This window comes from Cyanidioschyzon merolae, chromosome 11, assembly GCF_000091205.1.
Source record: "Cyanidioschyzon merolae strain 10D DNA, chromosome 11, complete genome".
NCBI classification, from domain to species: Eukaryota; Rhodophyta; class Bangiophyceae; order Cyanidiales; family Cyanidiaceae; genus Cyanidioschyzon; species Cyanidioschyzon merolae.
In genome coordinates, this window is record NC_010137.1 from 302,726 (window position 1) to 313,568 (window position 10,843).

The following is a 10,843-nucleotide window of genomic DNA, read 5'->3' on the forward strand; positions in this document are numbered from 1 at the left end:
AGTACCAGATGACGGGTCTGGTACCAGGCGGATCGCGTTCCTTGATCCGGGATCGAATCAGGTGTTCCGCAGCGGAGAACTTGCTCTTTCACATACAAATCCATGCTCCTGATCAAGGGTGTGAGGTTGTTTTACGAGTCTCCGGCGCGAGACGATGCATGCGACGCTGGTAGACTGCTCTGCAAATGCCGCTGGGTCAGTCGCAGAGCGTTACGCTCCTCCAGCATGGCCACATAGGGACTGGATAAGTAGGTGCCGGTGCGCAAACGCTGCAACGTAGCCTCGTGGATATGTAGATGGACTCGAAGGAGCGCCAGATCTCGCTGAAGCTGTCGGAAGCGTGTTTCATAGACATTGCAGGTCGTACACATGGCATCCGCATTCGCGGTGCAGCTCGGAACATCCAAGGCTTCTGTCGTTCCCGCGTTCTTGTCTACAGCATCGCAAAACGACTGCTGCCAGCCCAGGTAGACGCAACTCGAACGAAGCCAGTCGAGTTCATTCCATAGTCGAAACCGCCGATCACTCACATGTGCCCGTATTCGCATTCTCCATAGACGAATCTGCGTCTGGAGATGTTCCAGCTCCTGTCGACCGTGCTGTTCCAGCTGTTCCAGGGCAGCAATCGCTCTCTCCCATCGAGTTGCGGCTGTACAGACGGTTGAAGCTCGCACATGGCGAGACTCCGAGACGGCGAGCGCCGTGCTCGCGGTCAAAGCCGAAGCTCGCGCCTCTCCGTGATGAGCAGTGTTGCTCGTTGATTCGTCAAGAACCCTGTCCTGGTTCGCGGAAAGCGTGTCACTTTCGACTGATGGACGCTGCTGATGCCTGTTACGCTTCTCTGCGCTGTCCGTCGCTATGAATAGCGTCGCAAGCGTCTGCGGAGACGTTGTGGCGTTGAGCGCAACATGCTCATTCATAGAGCGTTGTCCATTCGTATTCTCGTCGAGACCTGAGCCTGCGCTTTCCAGCAGCGGGCCTGATACGGGTTCCGCATCCGCGATTCCGGTGGTTTCTAGGGCCATCCTCACTGCTTCCTCGTTTGCTAGTGCATGACCCAATGGTTCTGACATCGACACCGTGGGCCTCTTCGCGACTTCACCTTGCGATGTTGCGATCCGACGCTCTGCTGCTGCATTCTCGTGCAGCGCTGCTGAGCTGTTCTGCCGTGATCCCACCAGGCTCGCCGGTGAAGGCCGCATGGGATCAGCATTTCCATAAGATTGCGTCTCCGTTGCTAGAGCTGGCGTCCTCAGGGTTTCAGGCACAGAAATCGTTGTTGCATTCGCTGAAAAATCCGTATCGGCTTGTGCTGCGGATGGCACAACGTCTTCGTCTGCGTGAAGCATCGCTAGCGATCCTGCAACGTTGCTCGCGTGCTCATATTCACATACGCGATGTTCAGCAGTCTTCGAGCGCTTTTTGAGCTCCGAAGCATCCATACATTGCTTCACAGGTTCTGTGTCAGACATATGGGCCAGCATTCCCGTACCCGTGAACGCATGCTCCTCCTCGTGAGACGTTGATGTACCGCCATCGCCGACGACATGCTCTGGAGCATCCCCGTGCAATGCATGTTCGTCAAGGAAATCATCGTCTCCGCTGGTCTCATGTTCATATCGAGGACTTGTCATCGAAGCGTATTCAGAGAGTGTCGGACTCGCGACTGAGCGGCTCGCTTCTGCCGAATTCCACGATGCGCTCAGGCTGCCTGCTCGAGATGCGAAAGACTCAAAAGTTTCCCGCTCCGCCGATTCTCTGGATGCGTCTTCATCCGATGTCGTGACTTCGGGCGACCTCGCTGGCGTTGCCAGCACGGCATTTGCTGGAGCACACGTTCCCTGTGAACCGCACTGTTCCGAAGAGCCAACCTGGGGTTCCAGCTTCGACTCCAGGGCGCTTTCGAGACAACGACAATCATCACCTGCACAAGCCGGACTCTGATCAGCGGCTGTTCTTCGTGCGTGTGTTTCAAGCGATGAGTGTGAGCCATGGGTACCAGGTGCGCGCTCCTTCGGCAGCGTCTGCGAGGTTTCAGAGTCTAGTCTGGTCGATCGAACCCCGTCTTGGCCTTCTGACTGCTTTCGGACCAGCTCGCGTTGCCACTGGCGCCACGCAGTACGCTCAGAATCCAGTCGCAAACGTCGCTCATAGAAGGGCGATAGGAGCGGCTCTGCACCACACTCGGTACAACAGCCGCAGAAGCGCGACGCAGGGATGCCGTAGCTCCGAGCCATATTTTCCCGGTTCTTCGCCGCTTGCTCCTCGAAAAGCTTACGAATTGCATCCATGCTGGAGCGTCCGGTCAGCCTAACGACCGGTAGCGCGAGCTTCAGCTTTGCGCAGAACGAGGGCCGAATCCCTGCGGGTCCGTGAGGCACCGGGAAACCCCCGCGAGGCTGCAACGTCCCCAGAAGCGCCCTCAGCCCTGTAAAGACAGTAGCTTGAGCGTACCGAACAGCTCAAAGTATTTGATGCTGCACACGAGGAGTCAAGTTGCCGGTTAAGGTTCCGAACGAGTCGAGGGCCAAGAACGCCAGTTACGAGTTGCGCATCTTCGCGGTCCCGTTTACGCCCTGGTGCGGTGGAACGTGGACGTTCGTTTGGAGAATCCGCAAAAGGCCGCGAGAGTATCTCAAAGCCTCAGGGACGCTTCGGACGCGACTCTGCCAGGGAATGGGTGCAAGTATTGAAGAAATTTGGGATAGGTCGATATGATGCAGCCGCTGGTAGGGACCCCTGGCGTCGCAGAGCATGCGGCACGTGTGGCCCACGCTACACGTTGCCAGGGCAGCGCTCCAAGGCACAGAGACGATATCGGTATCACGAGACCCCGGTAGTGACGTGTGACAATAGCAGAGCGGGGAACGTGTTTTATGGTGTTGATTCGCTGGCCTAAACTCATTCATATCGAATGATGGAACATCATGATCGAGTACCAATGGCCTACGAGAATCGTTCTTGATGTTCATATGTAGAGCGCTCCAGTTGTGCTGGATTGCTCAATAGCTCCATCCCGGTGCCGTGCTTCGAATGAGAATCCAAAGCGCTGTCACTTCATGACGGATTCTATTCCATCGGAGCGTTTCGGCATTTCACCACATTGCCTAGACCGATTCCTCCACAGTTCAATCGAAAGATCGCTCGGCACCAAGGCGCTGGGCGCCCCGAAAGCACGCGACATTCTCGGATATCCATCAGGGTGTTCAAGTCGAGATCCAGAGAGAGATAGAGAGAGACAGAGACAGAGAGAGCTCGCGTGCATGCTTGCCGGTGGAATCGTACCATAGCAGGCCGCTCATTTTCGATCGCCTCCCCTGATGACATTTGCTCAGCTTCGTGTTCGCCATCTCGTGCACCAGACTCGCTCTGCTTCACGCTCGTTTTCTCGGCAGGTTCCGGCTCGTACTCGCGCCCGTGATGCACCCTTTTGTGGTCTCGAATCCATCGATGGGAATCGTGCAGGAATCGATTCTGGAGTTGTTGAGTTGTTGCAAGCTTTCGTCGAAGGCACAGGGCGGTACCCGTCGCACGCTACAGCGTGTCCAGCGCCCTACGCTACCACCGAGCGACGCGACTTGTCAGGCCCAGCCTTTTCCATTTCATTCCGGAAGTTGGTGAATGCGCGATTCTTGCCTCTGCGCAACCGCATCGCGGTCTCTTGGACGCTTGCCGGAGACCTTTCGCATCAGCAGAGTGAACGCTCAAGAGCACACTGAATGAGGCACGGGAAGCGTCCGTCTCTCCCGGACGCGGTGCACGGGGTGTCGAGACGGCTCACGCTGCCGTCAGTCAGCTTGCTGGCGGTTTGTCTCTCGGCACCCATCGGATCTGAACCGCAATCACATAGAGTCCTGGGGAAGTTGCGCAGGTGTATCCACTTTCAGTTCATATCTTCGGACAAGTCCTCTCGATTGAGCGGTATGGCGGCGGTCATGATATATTCTGCAAACCGGGAACAACGCTCACCACAGAGTCTGGCTCCTCACTTGCCATGAACAGATGAAAACGAGGGTCGCTGTGCGACTGAGGCATAGGTTTCACAAAGTGCACGCTCGCTGGTATTCCATCGGTCTCCATGGTCGCTGGAAACCGCTTCTCAAGTGCTGCTTGCAAAGGAGAAACCTGGAACGAGCTCCGCCGATGCCCTACGCGAAGCTGTTCGCAAGAAGCACAGTTGCTCGCAGAGATCAGCTGCAGCTTACTCAGGAGGATATCAAGTAGGCGGCGCAAGGATCTATGCCGACATCATGGGTCTGTACCCGACGTACAGAGATGACATGGAGTAGACGCTTCGGGAGACAAGGTCGCTCGGGTTCGGGGAGGGCGCCTCTACCGCGCTGCACCACTAGGCTCTGTGCTGCTCTGCAGCGCTCTGCTCTGGAATACGTCGCAGCGCAAGACGCTAGTAGGGCAGGCGTCACGTCTCAAGTATCCTTCGCGCACGACGGTTACCAGTCCGAGACCGAGAGCAACACGATGCGCTTGGGTGGTATAAAACGTGTGTCGCTCTCGTTGCGACAGCTCTTCTGAACCCGCTCCATCTCGACCGCTGGTGGCTCCACCAGCTCGCCATCTGTCTTCATGAACAGACCCAAGAAAACCTTTCACCAGCGCCCAGTTTCCTGGGCCAGTAAGCGAATGCACAAAGGTCACAGGGTGCGCTTCACCAGGCGCTCCAGACTGGCTTGCATACTGTTTTCGTGTTCGAACCTAGTTTCGTACGTTTTGGCACCGGTTTCATCGATGTTGTCATAGAGGACGCGGTGCGACGAAGCGTGACGTTAGTCTGGGAAGTGTTTGTGTGCTCATCCCGTATCCGATTTTCAGACCTTGAGCCGTCTTGAGTCGCGAGCGTCAGCTGTGCTGCATCACGAGGGTTTCATCGAAACACTGCACAGAACTGAGGACCGCTCGCAACTCAGGTACCGTAACGCTTATGAGCAACTGCTAGGCAAGAAGTGTCAAGACTAAAGAAGCTACGTAACCAATCATGGCATCCTGCATCTTTCGGTGCCAAGCTTGTGATCGACTTGTGCTCTGACCTCTGAACGTAAATGGTTTTTGATGACAGCGTACATGACATTGACCGGATTAAACTAGGGAGCGTAGACCGACACGAAGAGCCGCTCAACATCAATCTCCGCAGCGCACTCCTTGACAGCATTTTAAATACAGAAGGCGACGTTGTCGCGGAGCAGAAGAGACGAATACGGGAAGTGAAAGCCACGACGTGCTTCTACGACGGATGAGATATTGAGCGTTCGTATTCTACTTGGGATTTTTAGGCTACAACACGAGTTGTGTACATGCACAGGTCTCCCATACCAACCAAATGAACGCTGATAGAATCAGATGAAACCCGTCCCTTTTGCAATTCGCGGTCGCGTTCAAGTGTGAAATCGAGAGTGTGTTGAACAGCGAACAGACTTCTCGCACAGAAGCGTACATATTTCTTTTCCCGTCTGTGTCGCTTCATAATCGTTCATATCAATGGTATGGAATATCACGTCCTGTTGCTTGTATGATGGCATTTCTTTGCGCACGCACAGAGTGGAAGGGATTGACGAGGGTACCATGGGTACATAGCGTTTGACCTTTTCTGGTTTGGGTGCTCGACGTTCACAACAGGAACAAGCGCACGGATTGCTCAACCACCCGCTGACTATAGAATGAATGACGCGACGAGTACTGTCGTTTCTCGACAAGCTAGCATTGGCGTCACAGACAGCTCTACGCGACCATTTTCCAATCTAGAGGATATACTCCTTTTGTTGGATACTTGCCGAAAAACAGACAACGACAAAGAGAGCGTTGCTGTAATGATGTACGAGATTTCACTGCTCTGAGTATAACTGCATTTGAGTAGCATTCTGTAGGAAAAAGCGTTCAATAGTGCTCACCTACCAGCTTCAAACGGTGTGCGATGAGCGCCTAAATGCGCTCTCCCTCTTGAGCCTTCCTGGAGCAAAGGACTCTCCACAGGACTGGAAATATACGCATGTACACGTCCAATAGAGATATTGAAATGCTTCCGAGCTATGAGCAGCCAGCATCTCTGAAGAACACAGGAAAAGTGCGCATACGTACGACCAAGATCGACGTGTCACTGTATTCGCGCAGTTGAGCTGCGACGTTCTCTCTAAATGGACAACAACGACGCGCATTTCGTTGTCCAAATATAAAGCGTTGACATTTTTGAACGTTTGCATTCCTTGAAGACTCACGAATTTGGTCCAGTCTTCCGCTGCACATGATGCGGCCCGAGTCGCCATCCAGGGCGCTCTTGTCCCATGAAATCAGGCAGCGACAGCCAAAGCCGTCATTCTGAGAACCCAGAGCGACCCAACCCCTGCCCAAGTCTGGAATACATGATCTTTTATCGATTTCGTCAAAAGAAAACCCCAGCTCTGTATGAATTGCGCGAACAGGTCCCCCTCGGGTCAAGCATGAACCCGGCCTTTGCGCTCTGGCAACGCGTGCGGAAAACCATCACAATAGCGATATTGCAGTATCCAACTGTTTGCTTCTTCAACAGCTCCGGTTCACATGGCCGTGACTTTTTATATACTGCACTGCTTGTAGAGCGGGTTTTGTCTGCCATTGCATACCCGTCTCCATACTCACCGAGAGCGAAGAAATTGTCAAGGTTGACGGAGCACTGCCTCATGCAGGGTCTGCGGCGAACGCTGCTCCACCTACGAGGCGCACTCCAGCGGTCGAGACGCTTGCCCTGCTCTTGCTATCCTGCTGGAGCGGTCTCGCTCTTTGCTCTGCCTGAGCGAGAGACGGTCACGGGTGCTCACAGAGGGAACACTTCAGGACGACAGGCCCTAGCGAGTTGTACGTCACGCTTGATGACGAGCTTGCGTGCTCGTCTGCGGGAGCGGATCGACTGGCAGTCGAGCCTGCCACTTCTGGACGCGTTGGTGGACGCTCGCCGGACAATGTTGTCCCCGGCTTACTTAGCTCAATATGCTGCTGCATCAGCAGCAGCTGCCGGGCTCTATGGAGCAACTGCTTGGACTGGCGATGCAACGGATGATTCCAGAACCGGTGCTAGAAACGACACATCAACTAACGGTGAACGCAAGTTGGCTACTTCGTCACTCCCGACTATTACAGAAGCGAGCACCGCTAACGGAACCCGATCCGACGGGCCGTACCGAGCACCACCTATCACCGCTCGAGTGGTGGAACGAGCCGGACGTCGGGTTGCGTCTCGGGAGGGACCTCATCACATAGGACTCGGCTGGTTAACGACTGTCGCTTCAGCTGGTGCGAAGGCACTAGCTCTGATTCTAGTGCAGACGCTTATTGCCGGTGCAGTGATGTATGTTTGGACGCATCCACAGGCACTGTTGACCGCCTCGCTGATCGCCATGATTGCGTACGCTTCGAATCCGACAGAAACGAGCTTCCTCGAATGGAGTCGTCGGAAGGCACCGGTTATTGCTGCTCAGAAACAGGGATTTGACGCCTTTCGAACTCGTCTGGCGCCCTACCTCCTTCGCTTTCAGGACTGGGAGTACTTTGATTTTGGTTTGTTCAGTGTTGTTCGAGTCCGTGATTTTGCCGACTACGTCTACCTTTACATCGGTGTGCTGAATCGATGGTATTTGACGGGTTGGTACCTGGATGCCCCCGAAACAGATATCCGATGGGAGGAAGTGCGACAAGCCAATGGTAGCCGCTCATAGGTCACCCCTGATCATGAGTGCCGCCACTGGTGCAACGCAAGTTGGTTTCGTCCCTGATGCGCGTAATCGAATACTTTTTCGCAGTGTAGAGCCGGAGATTGAAATCCCGATGCAGTGTACCGTATAGATCGCAGACGAACTGCCTGTAAGGTGTATTCCTTACTGAGCCGTGTAACGATGACTGCGTTCCTCATCCAGGTCAGTCATACCATAGTAATCTAATGGTTGAGGAACACTGAAAGAAACAAGCACATGCGCACGGCGCCAAAAACAGATATTCTCAAAGCGTGTTTGCGATCAACGGTAGAAAAAGACCCATCGATCACCTTGCGGAACGAGAAACTGACGGTGATGGCCACCATGGGCCTCTACATCGCTCAACAGCTTGTTCGTGTGGCCCTGGAAACACTGGGGCACAGTTACGTGAAAAGAGTCCTAGTTCACGCACAGTCATCTTCCACTGAAATCGGAACTCTAGTGTTCCTGGACGTCGCGATCCGTATAAAGCAGAGGAGCGTCGATTTGTTTCTTCAGTCGATGAGGCTTGCGTTGGACGAACCGTACAGAGCTGATATAAGTATTGGCAGAGAGAGAGCCCATTGTATGGATGATTGAACTCGAAGAGAACGACAACATCATCTATTCTAGCTGCAGAGGATTCATCTGGCTGCCTCAGTTTTGCTCGCAAAGAAGGCTCATACAACAGAGCCCACTTTTTCGAGTCATTGAAGACTTTTTCCTTTACGTCTGGCGACGTCCTTCTATTGCACAATGTGGCGTTTCACCATTCCCCTTGCGTTCGAGCTTTTGCCAATTCTACCAGGGGGTAGAGCTGTTTTACATTCCTCTCTACGCTCCGTGATTCAACCGCCTCGAACAAGTGTTTTCTATCGTAAAACGTAATGATCGCTCCACTTGGCGAATCGCTGCGTGGCTCAGCACGGTGACACTGGGGCGCATGTCGTCCTTCTTCCGCAAGTCTTGTTCGCTCCCGGTAGGTCGTCACCTACGGGCATGAAAAAGTGCGTTCATGTTCAAGGAAAAAATCCAACGGAAATTTAAGGACATGAAAGGCAAGGATCCCGGAGAGCTGTCATCACCGGGTGTCGGAAATTCAAAAAATCCCCTGCTCGCCGACTATGGAGCGAATGAGAGGAGGGAGAAGAGGAGAGGTCGACGAGAAAAAGTGTCTGCCGTACCGGGCGATGTCGAGCCTATAGTGGCACTGAGAGCACGGGCTCTAGCAATCCTTGCATTGGTGAGTTCAACCAGTGTCAACAAACGCAAGGAGTTCATGACCAGAGACTTCAACGCTGTTATCAATATCAGATGATGTGCGGTGCTGAAGACGAGACCCGAGGAGCTGACGCGAACGAACTTGATGGGGCAGCCTCCCAGGCTCGAAGCGTACAGCCAAACACTGAAACTGAGAACAAGCAGCCGGTAAAATAGGCTGGGAGGCATCCGCGAGGGGGCATCTATTTACCCTGCATCGTCGTAAAACATTTATCGTTCCATGCGAAGAGAGCGCGATCTTCATGGACCGCCTCGAGCACCAGGCGTCGCACTGATGGATCATGGTCGTGATACCTCGCAGCTGGGCAAAACCACGTCTAGTCCGGTGAACAACCAGTTTCGTACGATTTGTTCGGACCCGAGTAGATCACACGTGGCCGGCAATGAAACGGGCTGTGTCACGTCTAGTCGTGTCGGTGGCTATCGGCATCGGCGTCGTCGACTTTGTTCTGCTGGTGCTGGTTGTCGTTCGCAGGCCGTACACCGAGATCGACTGGATCGCATACATGGAACAAGTGAAACAAGCATTTGAAAACAACGAACGGGACTATGCACGAATTCATGGTCGCACGGGACCACTTGTATACCCAGCTGGCTTTCTCTGGATCTATTACCTGCTTTACCGCTGGACCAATGGAGGAACTTTGCGCACTCGAGCGCAGGTCGCGTTTGCTGCGCTGCACGCACTCGGAGTAGCCCTGACTTGCGCAGTGTACCAGATAGCTACGCTGGACTTGGACATGGAGAGAGACCGCCCGTCAGTCGCGAAACCTCAGCGGAGTGCTCGCTTCCTGGCGCCAACAAGCATCGGCCTGATCGCTGCGCTTCTTGTCGCGCTGAGCTCCCGCCGAGTGGCCTCGATTTTCGTGCTTCGTCTGTTTAATGATGGTGTAGAGAGCGTTCTCATGCAGGCTAGTGTGCTGTTCTTCGTCATTGCGCGTTCGCGCTCGCACAGCGGCCAACACATACGCCACCAATGGCTCATGGATGTGATCGCCTGCCTTCTCTACTCTATGGCCGTGAGTGTGAAAATGAACGCCCTTCTCTATGCCCCTGCAGTGCTTGTGCTGCTCTGGGAAGCACACGGTTTCCTTCAAACACTTATCTACCTAGTTGGGGTCTGCGGCTCATGGCAGCTGGTAATTGGGTGGCGTTTCTTACGCCAACATCCCTGGAGTTATCTCCGCAAGGCATTCGAGTTTGGACGCGTGTTCGACCAGCGCTGGAGTGTAAATTTTGCCTGCCTGCCAGAACATGTATTCGTTCATCCGTGTTGGGCGGCCCTGTTATTGACGCTTCATGTGCTAGCATTGGCTCTCTTCGGTGTTCGCGCTGGTGTACCGCTGTGGTTGCGATGTCGTCCATCAGAGAATGCTGAATCTCGGGTGAACGCGTTTCGCACAGCGCTACTGCTGTGGTCAAGCAATTTGATCGGCATGGCTTTTGCTCGATCGCTGCATTACCAGTTCCTTGCATGGGTCTGGTGGTCGTCGCCCTTTATCGCTCTCGCCGACTGGATGATGGCAGTAGAGCTGTTTCGACCGCGAGTCGACTTGATGGCTATAGGCTGGCGCCTGGTGCCGGTCTTGCTCATCGAACTCGTGTTCAACCGATACCCGCCAAAGTGCTGGGCTAGCGTCGTGCTGCATATCGCGCACGCCTGTCTCCTGGTTCGCGTGTGGGCCACCGTGGCACGCTGGCGCAGGCGTGACGAGCAAACCCCGCAGCGTCGCCCAGTCTATGGACAGCCGAGGCCGGGCATGGACGATGAACGGCAATCAATGTACGTTCCCGAGCGAGCCGCAGCAGAACGGAGGCAGCGACCTGGAGTTGCAGCCACCAAGTAG

At 54.4% G+C, this 10,843-nt stretch overlaps 3 protein-coding genes and 1 non-coding gene across 4 annotated transcripts; 3 read left to right on the forward strand and 1 right to left on the reverse strand.

Moving 5' to 3' along the window:
- Positions 1-131: 131 nt before the first annotated feature.
- On the reverse strand, positions 132-2,291 carry CYME_CMK110C (hypothetical protein; the record flags this gene model as incomplete). The annotated part of the gene is made up of 1 exon (XM_005536472.1): positions 132-2,291. One exon carries the CDS (start codon positions 2,289-2,291, stop codon positions 132-134), a length of 2,160 nt encoding a protein of 719 aa, XP_005536529.1.
- Positions 2,292-3,333: 1,042 nt separating this feature from the next.
- Positions 3,334-5,135, forward strand: CYME_CMK111T. Its single transcript, XR_002461379.1, has one exon. It is a non-coding gene; the product is annotated as a hypothetical transcript (transcript).
- Positions 5,136-6,668: 1,533 nt separating this feature from the next.
- On the forward strand, positions 6,669-7,700 carry CYME_CMK112C (hypothetical protein; the record flags this gene model as incomplete). Its single annotated transcript, XM_005536473.1, has 1 exon — positions 6,669-7,700. One exon carries the CDS (start codon positions 6,669-6,671, stop codon positions 7,698-7,700), a length of 1,032 nt encoding a protein of 343 aa, XP_005536530.1.
- A 1,679-nt stretch (positions 7,701-9,379) lies between these two features.
- CYME_CMK113C (alpha-1,3-mannosyltransferase) lies at positions 9,380-10,843 on the forward strand (the record flags this gene model as incomplete). The annotated part of the gene is made up of 1 exon (XM_005536474.1): positions 9,380-10,843. One exon carries the CDS (start codon positions 9,380-9,382, stop codon positions 10,841-10,843), a length of 1,464 nt encoding a protein of 487 aa, XP_005536531.1.